Source organism: Ursus americanus, chromosome 2 (assembly GCF_024610735.1).
Source record: "Ursus americanus isolate L20-20 chromosome 2, mUrsAme1.1.p, whole genome shotgun sequence".
In the NCBI taxonomy this organism is placed as follows: Eukaryota; Metazoa; Chordata; class Mammalia; order Carnivora; family Ursidae; genus Ursus; species Ursus americanus.
The window spans coordinates 16010965-16037580 of record NC_142128.1 but is presented as its reverse complement, the minus strand read 5'-3'; the positions used below and the strand labels follow the sequence as shown (position 1 = coordinate 16037580).

The window sequence follows — 26616 nt, the reverse complement described above, 5'->3', positions numbered from 1 at the left end:
TAGGGATGTACTGTATGGTGACTAACATAATATAATAAAAATTATTATTAAAAAAAGAAATATTGGAAATTAAAAGGAATGGACTACTTACATACGTAACAACCTGACTGAATCTTAAATGCATTATTGTGGGTGAAAGGAGCCAGACATGAAAAGCTACATACTATATAATTCCATTTATACAACATTCTGGAAAAGGAAAAACTATAGGGACAAAAAAAAGGTCAGTGTTGCCAGGGGTTGGTGTTGAGGGAAGAGGTTGATTACATTAGGGCATGAGGGAATACCGTGGGAGTGATGAAACATATCTTGAACATTGGTGGTGGTTACATGACTGTATGTGTTTGTCAAAACTTACAAAACTGTACTAAAAAGGCTGGATTTTATTGTAGGTAATCAACTTGACCTAAAGACAAAAAAATCCTACTGACTTTAGGTCAAAGCTTAAATGCCTTTATTGGGCAATGAGTGAGGCCTCCTTCCATGGTGTGTGGGGCAGAAATCAGATTGTAGTGAGTCATGTCTTGACGTCTGCACTTCTCATTCCAAGAATTTGCCCCACTTTGAAATTGCTAAATACATCTCCCTGTTTGTCTGGTACTGTTTCCCTCTGCTCCCCTTGCTCCATGGAGAACCCACTACCCAGCCCCATGCTCAACAAATTGCAAACCTTTGCGCTAGCCCAGTGATGGGTATTAAGGAGGGCACGTATTGCATGGGGCGCTGTGTTATACGCAAACAATGAATCATGGAACACTACATTGAAAACTAATGATGTCCTGTATGGTCACTAGCATATCATAATAAAAAAAATTGCAAACCTTTGTTTGTTGAATGAATGAATGAATGAATGACTAAATGGATGAGTCTTGGGGATGAATTCTACACATTGACATTGAACATATTTTTGTGTTTTTGGAACATACTTTAAAAATTTTTATTTTATTTTATTTTTTAAAAAATTTTTAAATTTTTTATTCTTTAAAAATTATTTTAAAAGATAGACAATACCTCACAATATCATGCAAAAAAAAAAATTCCTGTAGCCATAGTTATTTTTAACCTAAGCCAGTTGATTCCTTACCAGCCAGACTGTCAACTTTGAATTTTTTACCCCCCTAAAGACTTACAATATATTGCAAAGATATTCCGTATGGTCTTCCAGGCTTTTCTGTGTAGTTTCCAATTCAACTTCTTCTTTGCTATACTAATCATCTCCCTGGACCGCCATTGTTGGTAAATCCTTAGCCACCGCCCATCAACTCTATCATATTTTCCTCAGCTGGCAGTACACTCAAATGAGAGTGTGAATTGTGCAGAAGATCAGATCTGCTCCCAGGTGCTTCCCCAGCTGGTATGATTTTTCCTCACAGGGAGAAAATACTCACACTTTGATTTGGTGGCAAGAGATGTGATCCCGGACTCATCTCTTTCAGATTGGCTCCTACTTTGGGGCCTCCCTCTGCTCTGTGGACATTAACAAAGATGGCAGCTCTGACCTGGTCCTCATCGGGGCTCCCCATTACTACGACCAGACAAGGGGAGGCCAGGTGTCTGTGTGCCCCTTGCCTCGAGGGGTGAGTGACTATAGGAGCCTGGGCTGGGTGGGGGCCTGGGTGTGGGGTGGGGGAGTTGCCCAGGTTGGGACTTGACTCTCTTTTTATTCAACAGAAGGCAAAGTGGCAGTGTGGGGCTGTTCTCTGTGGGGAGCAGGGCCACCCCTGGGGCCGCTTTGGAGCAGCCATGACAGTGCTGGGGGATGTGAATGGGGACAAGCTGACAGACGTGGCCATCGGGGCCCCAGGAGAGCAGGAGAACCAGGGTGCTGTCTACCTATTTCATGGAACCTCAGGACCGGGCATCAGTCAGTCCCACAGCCAGGTGAGCTCGGGTCACTGTCCCCGTCATGACAGTAGCTTCTTTGTTGATCTGTCCCTTTCTCATTCAACATCCTCACAGCTGCCAGATGAGTTCTCCCAGTACTTCTTTTCAGAACCTTCAAAAGTAATAACACACTTCATAGAAATTCTCACCACAACTATAGGAGGTGCATGGGGCATCATCACCCCCACTTTACAGATGAGGAGATTAAGGCTTAGAGGTGGTAAATGGCCAGGTGGAAGCGTTGGGATGTAGGCATTCCTTTCTTCGGAATCTCAGTCAGTCTTGTTAGGGAGACCAATAGTCCTGGTTTGTTCCCATCTGTCCTGGTTTTAGTACTGAAAGAAAGAAGGAACTTGCCCTTAGTTTAATGCTCTGCTCTTGCTCTCTTGAAATTCTGAATTTTTGAACGAGGTATTCTGCACTTATTTTTTTGGGGGGGGGGGGGACTGGAGCCTGCAAATTATGCAGCCCATCTTGATGGTTGGTCACTTGAAATCTTGGTCACCACCCCTGGTTTCCTCTCTAAAATGCCTCCCTGTTATGTGCTAGATGGAGTCCACTGTTTGGAGGGACCCCACAGTCTGGCTCTTTCCCGCCACTGCCAGCTGAGGCCATCTGGTCTTCCGTCCGTGGGTCTCTGTCTTTTCTCCAGCCTCACATTTTTCTTAAGTCTTTTTTCTCTCTGTCCCTCCATACTCCTGCCAAATCCCTCACGCCAGAGGTTCAGTCCTACCAACACACTGAAATCGCCTGAAGGTTTAAGAAAAACACAGATGCTTAGGCCTTGCTAGTAAGGATTCCAATTTATTTATTTGGGGTTGGTGCCGCAGGTATCAGTAGAGTTTTCTAGCATTTCATTTAGAAAATTTTCACATTTACAGCAAAGCTGAAGGAATTGTACAATGAACATCCACATATTTACAACCTGGAATCTACAGTGAACATCTGACTACATTGATGTTATCACAGATCCACCCTTTTATTCATCTTATTTCTAGGCACCCGTTAGTGCCTCTTGCTTTTTAATGCACTTCAAAGTAAGTTACAATGCCCTTAACTACTTGAGTAGTTAACTAGAATTCACTAGTTAGAATATCTAGCTGGATATTCTAGTTAGATATAGCTAGTTAGAATATCACTAACTAGAATTCAATGTCTGCTTACCCTTGTTTTTATTAACAGCCAGGAAATGCACAAATCCTTTGCCGTTCAATGATTTTGACAAATGCATACACCTGTGTAACCCACATTCCTATCAAGATACAGAACATAATTACCACTCCAGAAAGTTCCCTCCTGCCCCTATCCAGTCAATTTCTGACCCCGCTCTATTCCAGAGGAAAACATTGTTCTGATGATTTTCCACCATAGATTAGTTTTGCCCATTCTAGAACCTCATATAAATGGAACAATATACCATGTAGGCTGCAGTATTTTATTTATTAAATTTATTTATTTATTAAAAGTTTTATATCTTTATTAATTTTTTTCTTCAAATTTTTATTTAAATTCTAATTAGTTAACATACCGTGCAATGTTGGTTTCAGGAGTAAAATTCAGTTATTCATCACTTACAACACCCACTCCAGTATTTTATTTTATTTTTTATTTTTTTAAAGATTTTATTTATTTATTTGACAGAGAGAGACACAGCGAGAGAGGGAACACCAGCAGGGGGAGTGGGAGAGGGAGAAGCAGGCTTCCTGCCAAACAGGGAGACCCATGTGGGGCTCGATCCCAGGACCCTGGGATCACGACTTGAACCGAAAGCAGACGCTTAACGACTGAGTCACCCAGGCGCCCCCACTCCAGTATTTTAAAGACACTTGTTAGTTGCTGCCAGGACTTTTTGGGTGTCATCTCAAGTCTGTGGTCTAAAGCTGAATAGTTGCTCTAATTCCTTGAGAAGTTGTAGGAGATGAGACTTGAGTGGAGCCCAGACAATATGTGCTTGGGTCACTCTTGGCAACAGAGTTACACACGTCTGTATTCTTTCCCACTCCCTTTCTGTCCTCTTTTCTACCCTCAGCGGATTCAAGGCTCCCAGGTCTCCCCCGGACTCCAGTATTTTGGTCAGTCACTAAGTGGGGGCCAGGACCTCACAATGGATGGCCTCGTGGACCTGGCCATAGGGGCCCAAGGCCGTGTGATGCTGCTCAGGTGAGAACTTCTTTTGGAGGACACCAAATATCTTCCCTTTAAGGAATGGCTTTGTTGCCTGAAGGCCTCTGATGGCCCTCTGGTGTCCCTACAGATCCCAGCCTGTGCTGAGCCTTGAGGTGACCATGGAGTTCATACCCAAGGAAGTGGCAAGGAGTGTGTTTGAGTGCCATGAAAAGGTGGAGAAAGGCCAGATTGCTGGAGAGGTCAAAGTTTGCCTCCGTGTCCGCAAGAACACAAGGGATCGGCTAGGAGAAGGTGAGGCTGGGTAGGTAAGTCTGAAAGGGTTAAATGACTAGAGACATTGATGGGTGGCCCACTCCAGTCTTTCCAGCCTTCTAGCAGTTCAGAGCAAACTTCCAGACAGGCTCCGACAGCCTTTCCCAAGTGTGGCTGGAGTGAGCAGGCATTTCTCTGGCTGGGTGGAGAGGCCCAGCAAACCCCACCAAAAAGTGAGTATGTGGCACTCCCTTACTCTCTCAGTTCTCCAGAGAAGCAATGGCCCCACACCTGTGAACTAACCAGGATTTTTTTAAGCTCAAGAGATAACTCATTCACAAAACATTCAGACATGCATTTTATCACAGCGAGCTTGACTTTCTCCTTATCTCTATTCTGAAAAAGTAACATTGTGCTTGGTGTGGAGGAATAGTAACAGTGGTACTAGAGAGAAACGAGGAGGAAATAAAATCAGGTTTCTAGCAGTAATCTTACTGGGCTGAGGAGACAGCAGTCAGTTTGGGGCAGCCAGCGTGGCTAGACACTGAGCACAAAATGTTGGAGAGTAGAGAATTGCATAGAAGGTGCCCCAAAACCTACATATAAATTCCTCTCCAGTATTGGTTGACTTCCTAAGCCATGTATGTCTAGGTCAATATTCTAAGAAACTCAGTAGAAGATAGCAACTAAAGAGTTGAGTGGAAGTTGAGCTCTCCAGCGCTGGGGAAACAGAAATTTGAGAGGAACATTAGTAAGTAACTTGGTTTTTCTGTTGGGAAAATGTCTATTCAGACCAGCAACCAAGAGAAGCAAAGACAATAGAAATAGACTGATAGGTGATTCAGAAATTAGAGTTATTAGGAATTTAAAAAACAGCTACAGTTACTATCTTCAAGAAGAAAGTGGAAGTGATGGAGAAGTTCAGAAAAGACCCGGAATTCATAAAATAGAGTAAAATGGAAATCTAGCACTGAAAAATACAGTGACTGAAATTAAGAGTTCAATAAATACATTTTACAGCAGGTTAGAAGCAGAACAGAGAATTAGTGAGCAGGAAAATAAATCAATAGAAAATATTTAGAGAGAAAAAAGGATGAAAAGTACAGAGCGGAAGCGTAAGACATATGGAACATGGTGAAAAATTTAATAAACATGTAATTGGAATTCCACAAGGAAGAGAGAGAGAGTAAAAAAGAAGTAACAAAATAGTGGTAATGCATTTTCTAAAACTGATGAAAGACATCAAGATTCTCTGCCACATCAAAGCAGGATAAATATAAAGGAAACCATACCATAGTATATTATAGCGATGTATGAAACATTATGCGTTATACCATACCAAAGCACAAACTGTTGAAGACCGAAGTTAAGAAAAAAGTTAAGAGCACCCGGGAAAATATACTTAATTTTCTAGTATGTAACAGAATAGCTACCATTTATTGAGCGTTTCCTGTGTGGCAGGCACTGGTGCTAAATGCTTTATGGACACTATTGCATTTAATTTTTACCACTGGGAAGGTACACTTATTATTCTCAATTTAAAATTAAGGGAGAGACAAACCATGAGAGACTATGGACCCCGGGAAACAGACTGAGGGTTTCAGAGGGGTGGGGAATGCGGGAATGGGTTGGCCTGGTGATGGGTACTAAGGAGGGCACATATTGCAATGAGCGCTTGGGTGTTATATGCAAACAATGAATCGTGGAACAGTACATCAAAAACTAATGAAGTATTGTATGGTGACTAACAACATAATAAAAAAAAAAGGAAGGGGAAATCACAACCTAAAGGCTACCTCCCCCCCGCCCAAAAAAAAGAAGGAATGGAAACTCAGAGAGGTCATATAACGTGCCCAAAGTCATATGGCTGGAGAGCAATAGAGCTGGGCCTCGAATTCATGCTTGTTTGATTCCAAAGCTGGGCTCCTCACCACCATGCTGCCCTGCCCCCTCAGGAGAGATCCAGAGCACCGTTACCTATGACCTGGCTCTGGACCCAAGTCTTCCACATCCCCGAGTTGTCTTTGATGAGTCAAAGAACAGCACACGCAGACAGACAAGGATCTTGAAGCTGAATCGAGAATGTGAAACCCTAAAGCTACTGTTAGTGGTGAGCAAGGGTTGGCCACGCTTCTGGGTCCTCCAAGCATGGGGTGGGCTTGGGAAGCTGAGGAGGGCAGACCCTGAATGAAACCCCTACTATCTCTCAGTATTGCGTAGAAGACTCAGTGACCCCCATCATCCTGCACTTCAACTTCTCTCTGATGGGGGAGCCCTTGTCCTCATTCAAGGACCTCCAGCCAGTGCTGGCTGTGGATGCTCAGAGACACTTCACAGCTTTGGTGAGTCCTCAAGCTGGGGTCCTGCAGGGGCCAAGGTCATGGAGGCACATGTTATTTCATTTCACATAATTTTATTTCAATATTTTATTTTATTGTTTCATTTCACATCATTTCATTCTTTCCTTTCCTTTCCTCATATTCTTTCTTTCTTTCTTGTTTTTTTTTCTGGTAGTTTCCCTTCGAGCAGAATTGTGGCAATGACAGCATCTGCCACGATGACCTCAGCATCACCTTCACTTTTATGGGGTGAGTTTCTTTTCCTCGCTGCTACCTGCAAATGCACCACAACCCAGTGCTCTGTTCTTTCCCTGGCCCCCGAGGGAGTCTGGCACAGGACAGCTGCTCCAGAGGTGTGCGTGGGGCTGCCCCAGCCACTGTTTTCTCTCTCCAAGGGTCTGTGCCTCCTTCCCACCAGGGCAGACTTGCCACATGGAAGCCCTCAGCATCTCATGGCCTGGCTTGTTCTTCCCACAGCCTGGACACCCTGGTGGTGGGTGGTCCCCGAGACTTCAATGTGACACTGACTGTGAGAAACCAGGGCGAAGACTCCTACAGGACTCAGGTCACCATCTTCTACCCACCTGGCTTGTCCTATCGGAGGGTGTCAGTAGCCCAGGTAGCCAAATCCTTCTCAGGCTCTGTCTGACTTTGCTTTCCCCGTCCCTGCAAGGGGGTGGTTGACATCACTACCTCTGTCTCCCTTGCCTTCCAGAAGCCGCTCTCCTGGCGACGCTGGCGCCTGACTTGTGAGTCTGATGACTCCACCAATGGGCCTGAGGGCCTGAAGAACAGCAGTTGCAGCATACACCACCCCATCTTCCCAGACTCCTCAGAGGTCGGGCTGCTGTCCTCCTCTCTTTTTCTCTTTTGTTTTCTTCTGAATTCCTTTTTTAAAAATTTTTTATAATGTTATGTTAGTCACCATACAGTACATCATTAGTTTTTGATGTTGTGTTCCATGCTTCATTGTTTGCGTATAACACCCAGTGCTCCATGCAATACGTGCCCTCCTTAATACCCATCACCGGGCTAGCCCATCCCCCCACCTACCTCCCCCCTGAAGCCCTCAGTTTGTTTCCCGGAGTCCATAGTCTTTCGTGGTTCATTCCCCCTTCTGTTTAGCCCCCCTTCATCCTTCCCTTCCTTCTCCTACTGATCTCCCTGCTATTCCTTATGTTACACAAATGAGTGAAACCATATGACAATTGTCTTTCTCTGCTTGACTTATTTCACTTAGCATAATCCCCTCCAGTCCCGTCCATGTTGCTGCAAATGTTGGGTAATCGTTCTTTCTGATAGCTGAGTAATATTCCATTGTATATATGGACCACATCTTCTTAATCCAGTCATCTGTTGAGGGGCATCTCGGCTCCTTCCACGATTTAGCTATTGTGGACAATGCTGCTATGAACATTGGGGTGCATATGGCCCTTCTCTTCACTACGTCTGTATCTTTGGGGTAAATACCCAGTAGTGTAATTGCTGGGTCATAGGGTAGCTCAATTTTTAACTTTCTAAGGGACCTCCACACTGTTTTCCAAAGTGGCTGTACCAACTTGCATTCCCACCAACAGTGTAAGGGGTTCCCCTTTCTCCACTTCTCTCTCTCTCTGTTTTTTTTTTTTTTTTAAGATTTTATTTATTTATTCGACACAGAGAGAGACAGCCAGTGAGAGAGGGAACACAAGCAGGGGGAGTGGGAGAGGAAGAAGCAGGCTCATAGCAGAAGAGCCTGACGTGGGGCTCCATCCCAGAACCCCAGGATCACGCCCTGAGCCGAAGGCAGACGCTTAACCGCTGTGCCACCCAGGCGCCCCTGTTTTTTTTTTTTTTTTAAGTAGAGGCTCCTTTTTTTTTTTTAAATAGTTTTATTGAGATATGATTCATATAGCAAAGAATTCACTCATTTCAGGTACACAATTCAACGGCTTTTAGTATGTTCACAGAGTTATACATTCATCACCATGATTGATTTTAGAATATTTTATTACCTCAAGAAAAGACCCTGCTCTCCTTAGCCATCTGCTCCAGTCCTCTCATTTCTCCAAGCTCTAGGCAACCAGTAATTTACCTTCTGTGTCTAGAGTCACCTACTCTGGACCTTTCATATAAATGGGATTATACAGCACGTGGTCATGTTCTCAAGGATCCTCCATGTCTGCAGCATGAATCAATACTTATTTCTTTCTACTGCTGAAAGTAGTTTGTTATCTGGATGCACCACATTTTATTTCTCCATTCTTTAGTTGATAGACATTTGGGTTGTTTCTTCTAGTCTTTTCACTGTCTCTCTTTTCTCTGACTCCAGGTCACTTTTAATATCACATTTGGTGTGGAATCCGATGCTTCCTTTGGAAACAGAATACTCCTCAAGGCCAATGTGACCAGGTGTGCTGTGCCCAGCTTCCCCGCTTTGAGGTCCCAAACCCCTGCCCGGTGTGGACCACTGCCCTCTCCCCACTGGTTCTCCCTTCAGCTCATTTATTTATTTATTCATTTATTCAATAAATACCGACTGAGCACCCTCCAGGTGCCAGGCATTTTACCCAAGGCTGGTGGTGGGACAGCAATGGACAAGACATCTGTGGTTCCTGCCCTTGCAGAGATTATAATTTAGTGGAAAAGATCTACAAGAAAGCTCTCTGTTTCCCTTCAGTGAGAACAACACGACCAGGACCAACAAAACTGAATTCCAGCTGGAGCTGCCTGTGAAATACACTGTCTTTGCGGTAGTCACCAGGTACTGGCTTCTAGCGCTCTAGCTCTGCCTTTACCCCTGGGCTGAACATGGCCCATTGTGTATTTGTGTGTGTGTGTCTAGCATATGTGTGTATGGGTGTGTACTTGTGCAGATGTGTGTGTGTGTGTGTGTGTGTGTGTGTGCATGGCCCAAGCTATGTGTATGGCCCATCCTGTGTGTCTGACACACATGGCCCCCTAGACACCATCCCACTGGCACCCTCGCGGGGCAGTATTACCCATGTGTCTATTCACTCCCTAACACACTTTGCCCAAGTCCCACTCCCAGGACACCTCTAAAGTCCTGACACTTCCTGTACTTTCTTCTTTCTCCCATCAGCCATGAGGTCTCCACCAAATATCTCAGCTTCATAGCTGAGGAGAAGACCAGCCACAGTATAGAGCATAAGTACGAGGTGGGTAGCTGAGGAGGAGGCCCGGGAGGGAAATCAATGTGATGGGAACGCAGTAATGGGAAATAATGATGGGAGACATGCATCAGATGCCTACTATGTGCTGGGTTCTGTTCCAGACTTATTCTCACCCTATACACACACAAGCGTGCACACACACACACACACACGACTCATTTTATCGTTACAATGACTCTTTGAAGGAGGGACTGTCATTATCTCCAGTTCCCAGATGGAGCAACTGAGGCTCAGAGAGGTTAACAGAACACGGCCATGGTCTCACCACTGGTAGTGGAAGAGCCACTGCTGAGTACCAGCCTGTCTGGCTCTCAAATGTGTGTTTAACTCCTACCCCTTCTGCCTCCCAGAAAGCATCAAGAGGCAGGCCGCTTGGGTCTGTGAGGCCTTATTTAGGTGTCCTGGGCTGTCTGGAGTGGGGAGGCTGATTCTAGTTGCTGGTGGGAGCAGAAGGCCAGAGCTCTGATACCCACCACCTTCCTCCCACTGTGCAGTTTAACAACTTGGGACAGAGGAGCTTCCCCATCAGTGTGGTCTTCTGGGTGCCCACCAAGCTGAACAACGTGACGGTGTGGGACAACCCCCAGCTCAGCTTTTCCAAGGTACGTCTAGCTGGGCTTGAGGAGTGACCCAACTCCTACCACCCTAACCCTGGTCTTTCTTAAAATCTCTGTTTCCTTTGTTGGATTTTGGAGCCATTTTGACCAGTTCCTGGACCTTGGCCATTTCAGTCTCTGTGAGGGTGGACCCACAAGCCCTCATTCCCCTCCCTTCTCACAGTGTCTCTCTTTCCTTAGAACCTCTCCAGCACATGCCACACCGAGGAGAGGGACCCCCTTCTCTCTGACTTCCTGCTGGAGCTTGAGAAGACTCCAGTTGTGGTGAGACTACACTTAACCTAGCTTTAGGACCACGTGCAGACTCAGCACTGTTCCCTTGTTGGTGGCTGAGTACCATCTGTCACCTGAGTGGGCTGGGTGCATGGACATTTTCTGTATCCGGCTTAGTCATTTCTCCCCTCTGCTCCCTTCCCCAGAACTGCTCCGTCGCTGTCTGCCAGAGAATCCAGTGTGACATCCTGTCCTTTGACATCCAGGAAAAAGTCAATATCACCCTCCAAGGCAAACTCTCGTTTGACTGGTTTATCAAGGTATGTGAGGGCCAAGGCTCGGCTGGGCCCAGACATGCTACTTCAGGGGAACCACGGGCCCAGCTCCCATCCTCTCTCTCCCACAGACTTCCATAAACTACGTTCAGGTCGTGAGCAAGGCAGAGGTCTCGTTTGATAATTCGAAGTTTGCCGTGCTTCCAGGACAGGAGGCATTTCTGAAGGCCCAGGTATCTGTCTCTGACCCTGAGGGACTACTGGAGGGAGGAGGGGAGGCTGGGCTTGTGGAGATCTCTAGGTAAAGAGATAGAGAGAGACAAAGGAGGAGGAGGAGAGGAAAGAAGAGTGAGGGTATAGGGAGGGGTTAGTCATTGGGTTCAGGGAGTACACAAGGTCTGGCTGGGGACCCCCCAGAAATCTGAAGTTCATCATCCCCCCTGATGCACCCTCCCTCCCACAGACAGAAACCAAAGTGGAACTGAAGGAAGTGCACAACCCTCTACCACTTATAGTGGGCAGCTCGGTAGGGGGGCTGGTGCTTCTGGCCCTCATCACCGCCGCACTGTACAAGGTATCCCCTTTTCCTGTCTGCTCCCCTCTCCCTCACTGCTTCTTACGCAGCAGCTCATTACTGACTTTGACTCCCACCAAGTCACAGAGTCTGTTTCTTTAGCTATAAAATGAGAGTATCAATACCATTTTGTGACGGTAACTGGGTTTTAACCCAATATTTGTAGTGCGCTTAGAATTGTCCCTAGTATACAATGACCACTATGTAGGTATTAATTCTTCTCCTTTGTCTCTGTTTCTTTCTTTTCTCTCTTTCCTGTCTCTGACATCAATGCTGTCCATTTCCCTGCCCCATTTTCCCCAGGTCACTTTACACTCTGCCACATTATTCTTTGTGCCTCCTGGTCCCTCTGTCTCCCCTCCTGGTCTGCATGGCCTTTGCCACTTCCCTGGCTTCGGTGATCCTTACTCCTTTGTCTCTGCCTCCACAGCTTGGCTTCTTCAAACGGCAATACAAGGACATGATGAGTGAAGCTGGTCCCGAAGCTGCCCAGCCCCAGCCCCAGTAACAGCTCCTTCCCCATTGAGTGACCTCTCCTGCAGCAAGTAGGACATTGGTTAGACCAACATGCAGGTCCCCAGGCTGTTGGACGGATTCAGCTATTAGGGGAGTGGGGTGGGAGCGTCTCATTCAGGAAAGAACATCTTGGACTTCCACTTGTGTGTGCGTATGTTTGTGTGAGTGTGTGTGCAAGCATGTGCATGAGTCGTGTGCATGACGCAGATGTTTCTTGGATGGGAATGAGTGCCTTCAACACAACCTCTCACGCAGAAGGGAACTGCTTGGGCTTCCTCGTGTGGGGGTGAAGGTGCCTTTGGACCTTCTTCCTGACAGGTGATGGCAGCTTTTGTGGGTGAACATAAAGCGAAAGGAAGAGGGACCTCCTTTTGTGGGCGAAGACCCAGACCTGCAGCAGCTGGATGGAGACCACACTGGAAGAACCACGGCGAAGCCAAGATTTGGTCAGCCACCAGGAGCCTGTCCACCCATTCCACACTTGAGCTGTAGAAGGTCCAAGAGACAATGGTGCACCTCCCTTTATCTATGCATTTACTTATTATTTTAATGTTATTTTTATTTTTTGGATAGATAAACCTTATCCATAGTACAAAAATAAAAAAATGTGGAAGCAGGTGTGGTGAAGTTTCCCTTCCATTCTGGTCCCCTCAGCCATTCAAGTCTCTGCTACGGGGCTGTCAAGGCTGTGTGTTTTGGGGTCTCCTTCACAAAGATTCTAGGCATATGCAAACACACAAATACAAGCTTTTGTACACAAATGATAATAGATGTTATTTATACTGTTCTGGATCTTGCTTTATTCATTAATGTAGTTCAGATGTTTTATATCAAGACATAAAGTATTTTGTCATTCTTTCATACAGCTGCATAGTACCCCTTTGTGTGCACGGATCATAATGTATTTAACCAGTTTCCTTTTGGAATGTGATGTCCAGCCTCTAGCAAATACAAACAATGGTGAATTAATAAATTGAACAGATGTCATTTTTCATATGTGTAAAGATAATTTCTAGGTTATATTCTCAGAAGTTTGAGTTCTTCCGGAAGCAAACCCAAGATAAGAATTTGAGTGAAAGAAGTTTGTTTAAGAGTGGCCCCAAGAAATAGGGGATGGATGTGGGCTGGGAAAGAAAGTCATCCAGAAAAGGGTGTATTTTCAAGAGACATCACCGTGAGCCCCTGGAGTGTAACCCCATTGGGAGTTCTAGGAGACGGAGCAGAATGCAAACCTCAGCATTGTCCCACTCGAAGACAGAAGGGACTGAAGTATGTATACAGTTGACCCTTGAACAATGCTGGGATTAGGGGCACTGATCCCTCATGCTGTTGGAAATCCATGTATGACTTTTGACTCCCCAAGAACTTAATTACTAAGCCTTACTGATAACGTAAACAGTCAACACCTAATTTGAATGTTGTATGTATTATATTATGTATCCTTATAATAAAGTAAGCTAGGGAAAAGAACATGTTATTAAGAAAATCCTAAGGAAGAGAAAATACATTGGTAGTCCTGTATGTATAGTTACTGAAAAAAATCCACATGTACGTGGACCTGTGCTGTTCAAACCTGTGGGCGTTCAAGAGTCAGTTGCACCCCAGTTCCACATAGTTACTGGCTGAGGTCTGCTCTTGGTGGGGAGGGGGTCATTAATTCCCTGGCACTTCTGACCTCACCTGAACGAGGACAGGATGGGCTCTGGTGGCCAAAGGGATAACACGTTCTGCTAGTTGGAAGTCTGACAAATGAGCCTCTGCTCCCTTGGCAAGGTCCACAGGGGTCCAGGCAGGCCACTGGTGGCACTTGCTACCAAGGGCGTGCAAGGTTTCGATAGCTGTTTCTAGGTAGCCTTCCCTCCTCAGGGGAACACCCCCAGTGCCCATTCTCCCACACCTTTGCCAATGCAGTAAGCACGGCTCTGGCCTTAGCGTGCATCCTCATTCTCGCACCAGTCCTGCTAAGTAGCCGCTACTTGCTGTTTAGTAATACCTGAATTTCACTTCCGAGAAAACGGAGGCTTAGAGCCATCACACAAATTGCCTGAGGTCATACAGACAGGCGTAGAGTGGAGTTGGCATTCAAATCTGGCTCTGTCTGGTTTCAAAGCTTTTCTCTTTTTTTTTTTTTAAAGATTTTATTTATTTATTAGACAGAGATAGAGAGCCAGTGAGAGAGGGAACACAAGCAGGGGGAGTGGGAGAGGAAGAAGCAGGCTCATAGTGGAGGAGCCTGACGTGGGGCTCGATCCCATAACGGCGGGATCACGCCCTGAGCCGAAGGCAGACGCTTAACCGCTGTGCCACCCAGGCGCCCCTCAAAGCTTTTCTCTTGTACTGTCCCCATGGCTTTCGAGGAATGGCCCTGTGGCAGGGGCGGGCCCAAGGGAGGTGTGGGGAGCTAGTAGCTGTTAACTTAGTTGTTACAATATCAGGTGAACCATATGAAATTGCCAACATGTTTGTTGGCAAAAATGGCAATTTCGTGGGGCTCATCAAAATATAGAAAATCATGGCTTAGACAGACATCTGTTCCGGGATAGGAACAGAGATGATAGGAAGGAGGGAGGGCTTATCCTGCTTGGGAAGATGTGGGAAGGGTCCCCGGGGGAGGCAACACCTGACTCAAGTAGGGGCAGGAATGTTCCAGTCAGAGGGCAGCACAAATGGGGCTAGAGAGTGGGTAGGAGTTTGGGCAGGTGTGCTTGGTAAGCCAGAGTGAGGAGTTTCACTTTTACTCAAAGTGCAATATGATGTCATTAAAGGTTGACTAATGAGACAACAGTCCTTTGTATCCTTGGGGGTGCTATGAGCACATGTCACCTTTGGATGATTCTACACAATTTCCTCTTCTGACTTCAAAATTCGTTAAAAATGTTTTTCTACTTCCTTAAGTTGAAAGATAAAAGACCTTAATATCTGCAGAAGTCCTTAACTGTCCCAGGGAAGGGGAGGGCCTCTGTATTTGCAGGGGCCTGTCTTTGCAGGAACAGTTAAGGTCCTGTGGGCTCAGAGTCCACATTTACGTCATTGCGTTGGAAGCTTGTGTCGAATTCAGACAGATAGGAGTTTTATGATGGGTTTGAAAAGAAATAATTTCTAGTGAAAAATTACCCTAGCGTGACCACAAAGTTACTAATAAACAGGGCCATAAATCTCTCATGATAAGCAGCCAAATGCAGGAAAATCTGCTCTTGTTTTTACTTTTTGGGGTCCCTTGCTTCAGAATGAACAGATCCCTTCAGCCTCTATCCTCATTTTCTTACTTAGGAATAGGGCTCTTATCTGGGCCATCACGGAAGATCATTAGAATTATGACCCCCATGCCCAAGACATCAGAGAGGGAGACAAACCATGAGAGACTCCGGTCTCCGGGAAACAAACTGAAGGTTACAGAGGGGAGAGGGGTGGGAGTAACCGGGTGATGGGTATTAAAGAGGGCACATGTTGTGATGAGCACTGGGTGTTACCTGCAACTAATGAATCGTTGACACTACATCAAAATCTAATGATGTATTGAACATAAAAAAAAAGAATTATAACCCCCAGTGAATTGGGTCTCCTCGTGTCCCACTCATTTGCAATGGGACACTGCTGCTTTTCCATCAAATGAGGGGCCTATCTCTACCACCTGGAATCTGAGCTGGTCTTGTGGCTTGCTTTGACCAATAGAATGTGATGGTTTCAGGGATGTGTGGGAGTTCCAGAGCCTAAGCTGAGAAGCACTACAGCTTCTGCTCTCACCTTCTCAGAATCCTGAGACCACCATCCTGAGACCCATCTAGCCCCTTAGAGAATGAACAGCCACAGGGCTCTTGAGAAGGCCCCTAACTGACAGCCCCACAACCGCATGCTTGAGGCCATCGCGGCCCTTCCAGCCCAGTCCAGCCATCTGATGACTGCAGCCACAGGCCAGTCCAACAAAAGAACTGCCCAGAACTGTGAGAACTAATAAACTGTTCATGGCTCCATCGACTATGCTTTGGAATGGTTTGTTATGCCGCAATGGGTAACTAATACAGCCACCCAATTAAAGAGCACATTTCCCAATTTCCTACGTAGCTACGATGGCTGCGTGGCTAGGTTCTGGTTAATGGGATAGGAGTAGGTTGAACGAACAACTTTGCAGTCAGGCCCTCTGAGAGAAGTGTCCTTCCTTTTTCCTTACCATGTTTTTACCAGCTGGGGCGTCAATGCCATGGTGCACCATTTTGGACCTCACCTATGAGCACAACATCTAAGAAGCCAGCGTGAGACAGAAGGAATCTGGGTTCTAACTCTGTGGAACTACCATGTTAGCCCTGGACTCCAGAATCTCATATTGTTATAAGAAAGAAATGAACACTGATCTTCTTGAGAACAATGGTGTTCTGACCCTTCAATACAACAGCTGCCCCCGTATTGTAAGTAATACCACCACCTTCTCAAAAGTTCTATTTTCCTCCTTGATCCCAGAAACTAAACTTGTGGGAAAGCCTGAAGGTTTCTCGATGGCGCTGCTAGCCCAGTTCCCAGCATTTCAGTCCCCTCCTACTTGTCAGGACTCCTGATAATGGCTGGCACCCAAAATGGAGGGCTGGGAGTGTTCCACTCTGTCCATCCTCAGGATGGTCACAGTTTTCAGTTACACTTTCTCCATCCATGGGACCTTCCTGATGAACCCACTTGGTTTGGTCTCCAGGATTTATCCTCAACCTCTGAGAGCACGAAGGTGGGATCCTACCCATCTCTCCCTTCCTTCCAGGTGGCTAAATGACCTGATAGAGAAATTAACTGGCCTGTTTCCCCTGTAGATGCATGAGAAAGATAGTTGGAAGGTATTTCCCTTTCCTCTCCCTCGAGATTACTAGAAGTGTGCATCTTGATGGTGTGGATTTCCCTTTCCCGGGGAAAGCTCGCAGCCTGTTTTCTTTTTTTTCATTCTTTTTCTTTTTTAAAAATCTTTCCGTTTTACTCATTTGCAGTTTAGATGGGTACTAAGGAGGGCATGTGTTATGATGAGCACTGGGTGTTATATGCAACTAATGGATCGTTGAACACCACGTCAAAAACTAATGATGTATTATATGTTGGCTCATTGAATATGATAATAATAATAAAAAAAGGAAAACAGATTTCTAACTGGCAACCCTTAGGCCAAATCCAGCCCTCAGGTTTTATTTAGCCTACATGGTTTTGTTCTTTTGTTTCTTATTAGTTGCTGACATTTTAATATTGAGAGATTTCTTTTTTAAATTAAATTAAATTTAAATTCAATTAATAACATACAGTGTATTATTAGTTTCAGAGATAGAGTTCAATGATTCATCGGTTGTATGTAACACCCACTGCTCATTACACCACATGCCCTCCTTAATGCCCATCACCCAGTTACCCCATCTCCCCGCCCTAAAGTTGAGAGATTTCTGAGAGAAATCCAGATTTATGGTTTTTCTTGAAAAATGGGAGTGAGGCAACACGAGGCTGCAGCTCGGCAGAGCCCCTGTGAACAGGCAGGACCTGGCTCTTCACTTCACTCCACATAGCTCTCCTGCTCTGAGACCAGGGCCCATTGCATTAAAGGTGACCTTCGAAGGCCCTATGTGATCTGGTCACAGCCTACCGCTGTAGCCCACCTTCTGCTTCTGCTTTTCGCTCTCAAGCTCATATTTTTCCCATATACCGTAGAGTGACCAGCCAGGACCCTTTTGAAAGTGAAAGGGAGTGTGATTCATAATTACATTGGGATGTCAGGCCTAAGCACGATCTTTTGGGGACAGGTCAGGATGAATCTCTGATCCCCTGATACTCTCTCTCACATCCCAGTCTCGGTCCATGCTTTATCCTCTGTCCAGAACTCACTTCCTCTCCTCCTTCACTTGACACTTGTCTCAGCTTGAGTGTCCCTTCCTCTAGAGGCTCCTGACTGCCTAGCCAAGAGAAGCTTCACTTCTCATACGCTGTCAGTATAACATGTATTTTTTCTCTTTGACACTACATTCCTGGAGGGCAGGAACCCCCAGGACAATATCCGGAACACAGAGCAAACAATTGTTGAAAATATGTGTTTGGCGAATGAATGAATGAATGAATGAATGAATGAATGAATGAACAGGCTTGGTTTTCCTGGCTTCCTGTTCTTTTTGTGCCTTCCACTGGAAGACAGAGCTCTCAAAAATCTGTTTCCCTATGGTACAAAACATTTCTTCAGGACCATATAGTATTTGGCTATATGTAACTACTTCACATTTTCTTTTTTCCCTCCTGTATTAATTAATAATTAAGCAAAATTTAATTAATAACTAGTCAATCTTATCAACAATCAAGTATTATTAATTGATTATATTAATAATTAAGTATTATTTAATTAATAATTAATAATCAAATAAGCAATCATAACAATAATCAATTATTAATTGATTGCATTAATAATTATTATTTAATTAATAATAAACAATAACTTATTATTTAATTAATAATCAATCAATAATTAACTGTTATTTAATTAATAATTAATTGACAATTAAATATTATTTGTTAATTGACAATTAAGTATTATTTAATTAATACTTAATTGACAATTAAGTATTATTTAAATAATACTTAATTATTAATTAATTTATATTTAGTGATTCATCTCATATAATACCCAGTGCTCATCATAACAAGTACTTCACATTTTCTAAATCTTGAGAGAATGAATATACCAATGGAGAGTGGGCAGACCACACAGAAACAGAACTCTGACCCATAATCTCATAACCAGCCCAAGAAACCCACCCATTAACTACAATATTCAGCCCAAGAAGCCAACCTGTCACCTATAAGTCAGACTTGTAGGAAGTCACATCTTCAGCAAGTGGTCCAAGAAGCCAAACAAAAATTAATTGGCTCAAAATGAGCCACTGGCCTTAATTAATAACTAATTTTTGCCCCTGCATCCAACTTAGGACCAACCAGGGAAAGCCAGATGTGGTCACCTAACCAATCACAGGATGTCCTGTTTCTAGTTAACCAGCATCCAGCTTCCCTGGCCCACAGCTCCAGTCAAGTCACACCTAAAGACCTCCCTCTTTTATACGATCAAGCTTATCCTTTCCTCTTCCCCTGCCTTTGAGTATCTGTCAAAATGCAAGTGATCGTGGCTGACTTTCTTGCTAGAGCAAGTTTTGAATAAATAGCCTTTGACCAAACAGGCATTTTGTTGGTTTTCATTTATTTCCACAATCCTTTGGTCCAGTTACTGTGATTAAAAAAAAAATGAATAAATGCAGCCATCTCCTTTCCAGTTTCTCTGTGGGCATTCCCATTTTGGCACAGACTTTGAACACTTGCTGAAATCAGTCCCCTAATCTGCCCTCATCCCTTGCTATCCGTTGAAGTTCCAGGCCCCTCTGAGTAAGCAAAATTGAATGCATAGATTGCCAGGTTCTGCCATACATACATTTGCCTGTCGAGAACAATCCAGCTGCCAAGCCAAGACCATGATATAGAAGTTGAGCCTGATGACCCAGCCTTACCCCTACTCTCTGGAATTCTCCCTCCCCTAATTCCCACAAGCATCTCCAGCCCAGCCTCTCCCAGGTGTAGCCCCTCTTGGCCCATGTTCTCTCCAAGACAGTAGATGCCTGCTGTTCTGTGTGCCCACCCTACCTTCCTAGGACCCCTTGCTCCTTCATTTTGCCCTAAAAGGAGATTGAGATTAAATGATTCTGTAATCACTAGATGCTGTCTGTGCCCCTCCCAGATTGCCCTCCTTGGTCAAGAACAATTTCTCTATGTTGAATGTGTTGTCTGCTAAGGTTTCACAGCTGCCCCGTTCTCTGAAGAATCAACCTTGGGTGAAGAGGAGCGGTCTCTATCCCTGGGTGTGGGAGAAGGTAGAAGAGTGGCCAGTGGTCAGTGACTAATGGACACAGCAAGTACCACAGACCTGACCTTGGCCTCAAAGTGGGGCCCATTCTGGGATGCAATTCCTGTTCCAGAGCTCCCCCTGGGATCAGGCTGAAGCTAGATTCCAGTCTCACTATCATTTAGCTTTTTTTCTCTGCTCCATCCTGCTTCCCTCATCCCTTTCTCCTAAGAACCTCCTTCAGTAATCATTAACCCCCAAATTCCCATCTTACACTCTGCTGCTAGGAAACTAGACCCAGGGCAACGGGCACTCTAAAAAATGTTCTGGACCATTTTGTTTTCTTTTAAACCTTTATCACTATCTGAAAAAATGTTTGAGCTTGTTTCTTTGCCCTGGGTGCTGGCACCGAGCAGGGGCTCAATGGATACTTGCAAATGAATGAATGACAGATGTTCAGCTTGCAGTGGTAGCAAGGGAACGGACTCCCTCTGCATTTTTGTAAATGTATTACTTTTCTTGTTTTTTTAGGGAGCTTGCCCCTTTTTACAAATACTAAGTCTTGTACGAACTTAGAAAGGGAAATGGGTATATGTGTGTGTGGGAGAGGGGTGACCTTTTGGGGAGCGCTGGTCAAGAAGTCTATGATACCCATCAGGTTATTTCCCATGTTGCTTAAACCCAGGGTGCCTATCCCAGCCAACTGTATGTTTAGGCAGGACAACCTTGGAGAAGGAAAGGGGCACTGGTAATACTTAACCAGGGATAGCAGCTCTGAGCCAGAACTCACACAGCTCCCCTGCTTAAGGCACCATTAAAGTCAAGCCATCAGAAGAAAAAAGAGAGAAAAAATTTTTTGAAAAGGATGTAATATTTGTCCTTCCCAAAGAAATATCAAAGTAGTATTGGAAGGAAAACCGGAACTTCGAGGACTTTCCTTGCACTTACTTTTTCATTTAGAATTGTTTTTGAGTTCCAAGCAGAGTGGAGTCGGCAGAAAACTGCTGTCTTTTCTGGTTTAAGGGCACCTTGATCTATGTGTCACAGCTCAGGTGGAATCAGCCCATTCTTCAAGGTTTCATGCATTTTATTTTTTAATTTTTTTAAAAAGATTTTTTTTATTTATTTGACAGAGAGAGAGACACCCAGCGAGAGAGGGAACACAAGCAGGGGGAGTGGGAGAGGAAGAAGCAGGCTCCCAGCAGAGGAGCCTGATGTGGGGCTCGATCCCAGAACTCCGGGATCACGCCCTGAGCCAAAGGCAGACGCTTAACGACTGAGCCACCCAGGCGCCCCGGTATCATGCATTTTAAAGGAGTGTGCTGACCAGACTCTAGTTCAGACAGGGCTGGATAAGTCCTGTCCTGAAGGCCCATCCAGTTCTCACGAAATTGTCCACGCCCGCCCAGTGAGGCGGATAGTATCGTTCCCATTTTGCGGAAGAGGATACTGATGGTTAGTGAGGTTATGTTAACTTGACCAAGGTCAAGCAGGTTCTCCATAGCTTGGGCTCCAGCCCAGCTTTGCCTGCTCACTTCTGTGAGCTGAATCGAAGGCTGGAAACTGGGGCAGCATTGTGGAGTCTTCAGATGGAAAGTATGAGTGTTCTCTCCAAGGGAAACACAGGAGGAGATAGGCCAGTTATCAACACTTCAGCCTCTAACCCCCCTTACTCTGACCACATCATTTCCTCTTCTTTTTCCCCGTTTCCCAGTGACTTGTCTTTGCTTCTCCTTTTCTCTTCTGTCTCTGTTTCACAGAACTTAAATACAAATTAAGTACTCTGTTCTTCTCATTCCAGCTAAGTCACTTACCAGCAGTGGGAGTTAGAGCAAGAACAAGACTTTGGCTCTCCCAGGGGTTTTGCCAATGTCTGTACATGAGCCAAGCCAGTGTTCCTTCCCCTTCCCTTCACTGTTGCCCTAGGGTTTTCCTCATCCACCAGGTACACGTTTGCTGTGTTCCCTAACATTCCTCTACTTATTTCCTAAAGCCTTTTACTCAACCTAAACAAATCCCTGTTGTATCCAAAATTTGCCCTAATTCAAGTTGGTTTGCCTTCTAGAAAGGCTGCTTCTGCCTTGTTCTGAGGCAGCCTTCTGATTTATACAACTATTGAGCAGATCCCAGGGTAGATCTGGGCTGAACACTTGGTCCATTAACTTCAAATCTGTGCCAACTCCCTTTCCACATACCCATCCACCCCACTTACCCACCCATCTACTCACCTTTCCATTTACCCAGTCACCTGCTCTCCTGTCCACACACAAACTCATCTACCCTCTTTTTAAAAGAAGATTTTATTTATTTATTTGACAGAGAGAGCACAAGCAGAGGGAGTGGCAGAGGGAGAGGCAGAAGCAGGCCCCTCCGCTGAGCAGGGATCCTGACATGGGGCTTGATCCCAGGACCCCGAGACCATGACCTGAGCCGAAGGCAGATGCCCAACCGACTGAGCCACCAGGAGCCCCCCCACCTACCCTCTGATCACACTCATTCATCCACATACCCAACAGACACGCTTGAGCCCTGGTTTGTATCTACTCCAGTGCTAATGGCCATCCTTGGAGAGACAAAGAGAAATGAGAGTCCGCTCTCAATGACCTCTCACTGAGAGGGTATGGCCTTTTATTCTTCACTAAGGAGGACTGATTGTTGATTTCCCCCCTTGCAACAACTACAGCAACGAACAGCAGCCAAGGCGGTTTCCCAAGCACGTAGCTGAGCTGCAATAGTGACCGAGACCAGACTGTTGAATCTTCTGTACAAAAAGACCTGTTCCCTTGCCTGGGATTAGCTCTGCCGTTCTACCAAGTATTGCCTGGGTGCTTCCTGTGTGTCAGGTGTTGTGCTGAGTGCTGGGGGTAGACGGGCCAGAAGGACACGGTCCCTATATTGAAGTCTGTAGTCCCTACCTCAATCCCTGGTGTATCAAGGCATTCCCCTCCCCCCCCCCAGCATCTCCTTCTGAGACTCATCAAAGCGGAGTTAATCACTTCCTCTCTGAGCCATTCAAGTCATTCTGCTGTCTAGTAAAACTTGTAATTTGCATGCATGAAAATATCATCTCCCTTGTAGGGCATGATCTCCTTGAGGGCCAGCACCAGTTCCTGCTTGTCTTGCTTCCCCAGCAGCTAGCCCACAGCCTGGGTCACGTGAACAGCTCCTCTGGGTGGGATAAATGGTTCAGTGAACAACGCTGCCCCAGCAGCAGGTGGGGCAGAGAGGAGGAAGTAAGATCGTTAGCAGTGTGGTCAAGATTCCGGTGCCTTGAAATCTGTCTTTATCTTGTACTAGCTGGGCAACTTGAGACAAATGACTCAACTTCTCTGTGCCTCAATTTTGCATCTGTAAAATGGGGGTAGTAGCAATGCCCCACCGGCATAGGACTGCTGTGAAGATTCGGTGAGCTAACAGACATAAAGTGTACAATGATATGTTAGTATTAACTCAGCCTTTTTGTTCTGCCACCGGGATGTTATTACCCTACGCCTGCTTCTCCTGTCCATGTCCCAAGCTAAAATCCTCCAGCATTCTCAAATCATCCATCATAACAGAAGCCCACGCCTAGAGCTCTGGGAGTTCAGGGGGAACCAGTTGCTTTTGGAGGACAGCCTCTTCCTGAGAAACTGAGTATGCATGTGTGTTTCTACACTAGAGAATTATAATAAATTCTGTTTTGAGAAAATCTGGTGATGAGGTGGCCAATGTCCTTCAAGGACAGAGAAGTGAGACAGATTTCATGTAGTAAGAGGAAGGGCAGAAACTCTAGGGAAAATCCATTCAGGCCCCAGGGGTAAGGGTGGGGTGGAAATGGACTGAAAAATACAAGGGTTTCCACCCACCAGATTTCTGTTCTCTTTCTGTGGAAAAGAAACATGGGAGACAGACCCAAGATTATTCATTGCTACTTAGCTCAGGCAAATCAGACCTGAATTAAAGCAGCTTCTGCCCTTGTTTCTCCACTAGCACTCCCCCGCCCCAAGTATGTGACAGATCAGATGCAGCCCCTCCTGCGCCACCGCCCTTCCAGAATCTTCTTCAGTCAGCACCTCTAGGCTCAGGGACAGCAGAAACTTATTGAAGGAGGAATGCCAGAAGTGGGAAAGGCTGGCTGCCCTCCAAACTTCCCCAGACCCTCCCCCTCTGAACACCCTAGGGGTTCCAGATGGACAGAGCTGGATGTGACTGACTCATGGTCCCACTGGGCTGAGGAGATTGGGGAAGTTGGGTGTCCACTCCTTCTTGCTTATATTATCTCCCTCAGCTGTCATCCTTTTTCTGGAAGTGTCACATCATGATTCACTGAAATGAAAAGGGGCTGTGAGTTTTAGTTCCTGGCTGGACCCTCACTGCTCACAACTGTAAAATGGTTGGGTCGAAATAAAGACACATCCTGTTCTACACTTTTATGGTTTAAGTTATCTTTGCTAAAGGTGAGCGGTCTTACCTTGCTTGGCTTTTCTCTCAAGTATCATGGAAGTGTGTTGGGCAGCTTGAAAGAAGAAATGAAGTCTTGTTTGTCCAATATTCTTGTCTCGTGTACTCTCACCTGCCAAAAGTAGAACCCAAGGCCGAGGAAAGGAAGCAATGGAAAGGTCGGGATTCAGGGCACCTTTGACGGCTGGGGTCCTCTCTGGTACTCACCCTGTCTGTGAGCTCTGAGTCTCACAGACATCTTCTGGCTTGAGTCATTTCTGGTTTGTCTTTTATTCTCTTCAGAATCTGTTTCTTCTCCTTTCTTTTTCTTAGGTTTCTCTGTCACCATTTCCTTCTCCCTCAAATTTTCTTCATCTCCAAGAATTCCAGGGCTCTTCTCCGGCCATATTGTATCTGAGGTCTCTTCAGGGCTGCTTATCTCCAGGTGACATTGATGTCCACTTTCCTCATTCCCAGATCCTCTCCCATTACTCTGGCACAGCTGACTCCACGCTCCCTGGGAGCCTCTGTTGTCAGAACTGGGGACTTCCTCATTTCTTACCTCATTAGCCTCTGGCAGCTTGTGACGCTGTTTACAGTCCTCTCCAAGCAGCCCTTCCATGATGCCTTTTTTTTTCTTCTGGGCTTCTTTCTCCCTCTTTGAGGACTCCTTCCTTCTCAATATGGTTTCGCTGTTGCTCTGCTGCCGGCACTGGCTTTCTCTCCCTCCTCTGCCCATCTTTCTCTTCCCTCTTTACACTCCCATCAGGATCTCACCCAGCACCTCTGATGGATTCAAAACTCATCTCCAACCCAGACTTTTCTCCTGAGACCTAGCCCCGTTCATTCAACCCTCCTCTAGGACATCTTCTCTCAGAAAGCCTTCAGTCTCCTCTTTCCTAACACGATAATCATCACAGTGTAGTATTGATAATAGCCAATAACAGAAGCTTTTATACATTCTTCTTGGCATTTCACATTTACTAACTCAACCTTCCTGGCAATAATAGGAGGTCTGTACTTTTTTATTTTTTTTTGAAGATTTTAAGTAATCTCTTTTTTTTTCATCGTGAATCTGAGGGTTAATATTTATTTATTTATTTATTTATTTATTTATTTATTTATTTATAGTTCAGTTAGCCACTGTATATCATATTACGTCGTTAGTTTTTGATGTAGTGTCTAAACCAACGTGGGGCTCAAACTCACAACCCCAAGATCAGGAGTCATGTGCTCCACTGACTAAGCCAGCCAGGCGTTCGGGTTCGTGTGTACTTTTATGACCACCCCCATTTTGTAGATGAGGAAACTGGAGCCCAGAGAGGCTGAAAGACTCCAAGCTCTTAAACACTAAATTTCGGTTTTCTAAAAACCAAAGTTACCCTAGCTCACTGCCCCTCCCTTCCTACAAGTATGCTCAGAAACCATCACCACTGTCTTCCTCGTAGGGACCAGTCAGCTTCCAGCTCCCCCCACCGGGCCCCAATACCTCCCTCCTAACCGATCTGTCTCCAGCTATTTCCCCATGAAACCCGATCCACACAGCCCCTCTTTCTAGCTTTCTTTTTTTTTTTTTTAAAGATTTTATTTATTTATTCGACAGAGATAGAGGCAGCCAGCGAGAGAGGGAACACAAGCAAGGGGAGTGGGAGAGGAAGAAGCAGGCTCCCAGCAGAGGAGCCTGATGTGGGGCTCGATCCCAGAACGCCGGGATCACGCCCTGAGCCGAAGGCAGCCGCTTAACCGCTGTGCCACCCAGGCGCCCCTCTTCCTAGCTTTCTAAAATGTATATTTGAAGATCTCAGTTATCCTAATTTGATTCAGTGCTTCCCTTTGCCTTCAGGATACAATAAACATATCTTAAGGGGGCTTTCCAGACCTGGGGCTTGCTTCCCCCCCCACTCCCCCGTGGTATTGACCTCATTTCTTGCCACTTCCTACCTCCCACTCTCTGGTTTCCTATCACCGGTTTCCCAAGAGGCCCCCTACTCTCATGCCTCTTCTACATTTGGTTACCCCTTTTGAAATATGCTCCCCCCATAGTCTGTTGCCTTCAACACTCAGCTCAAGGGCCCCTCCAGGAAGACTTTCCGGAAATCCACGCCCTTCTAACTTGGGTAAGCTACTCTGCGGCCAGTGGCTTCTAATTTTGTAGCAACAACCTGCTGTTTGCACATTTGCCTTCTCTACAGACCCCACGCTTGTGTTTGTGTTCTTTTTGTTAATAGAGAGGTCCGGCATCAGCCTCCAATTAGCATGTTCAGTAAATGACTGAATACTCACCCTGTTCTTCTCCTAAGATCGGGATGCTTGACTCCTAGCCCAGAGGTTTCCAAGTCCGAAGGGGAGGGTTCCCTTCAGGGTCTAAATTAGGATCCTCACTTTACCCTGGCATC

At 45.6% G+C, this 26616-nt stretch overlaps 1 protein-coding gene across 3 annotated transcripts in view; it reads left to right on the top strand.

The window, feature by feature from the left end:
• ITGAM (integrin subunit alpha M) overlaps positions 1–12962 on the top strand; it is a 39313-nt gene extending 26351 nt beyond the window's left edge. For 2 of the 3 annotated variants that reach the window (XM_045786080.2, XM_045786079.2), the window contains 19 exons: positions 1437–1577; positions 1672–1881; positions 3914–4044; positions 4139–4302; positions 6219–6373; positions 6474–6605; positions 6778–6851; positions 7080–7221; positions 7318–7440; positions 8914–8993; positions 9262–9345; positions 9685–9760; positions 10270–10377; positions 10573–10656; positions 10812–10925; positions 11012–11113; positions 11344–11454; positions 11885–12010; positions 12289–12962. In XM_045786080.2, the coding sequence (XP_045642036.2) occupies positions 1437–1577; positions 1672–1881; positions 3914–4044; positions 4139–4302; positions 6219–6373; positions 6474–6605; positions 6778–6851; positions 7080–7221; positions 7318–7440; positions 8914–8993; positions 9262–9345; positions 9685–9760; positions 10270–10377; positions 10573–10656; positions 10812–10925; positions 11012–11113; positions 11344–11454; positions 11885–11962 (2109 nt within the window). In that variant the 3' untranslated portion in view covers positions 11963–12010; positions 12289–12962. The remainder of the gene's footprint in view (positions 1–1436; positions 1578–1671; positions 1882–3913; positions 4045–4138; positions 4303–6218; positions 6374–6473; positions 6606–6777; positions 6852–7079; positions 7222–7317; positions 7441–8913; positions 8994–9261; positions 9346–9684; positions 9761–10269; positions 10378–10572; positions 10657–10811; positions 10926–11011; positions 11114–11343; positions 11455–11884; positions 12011–12288) is intronic. The other variant, XM_087868550.1, reaches the window with a different exon arrangement.
• The last annotated feature ends 13654 nt before the right edge of the window (positions 12963–26616 follow it).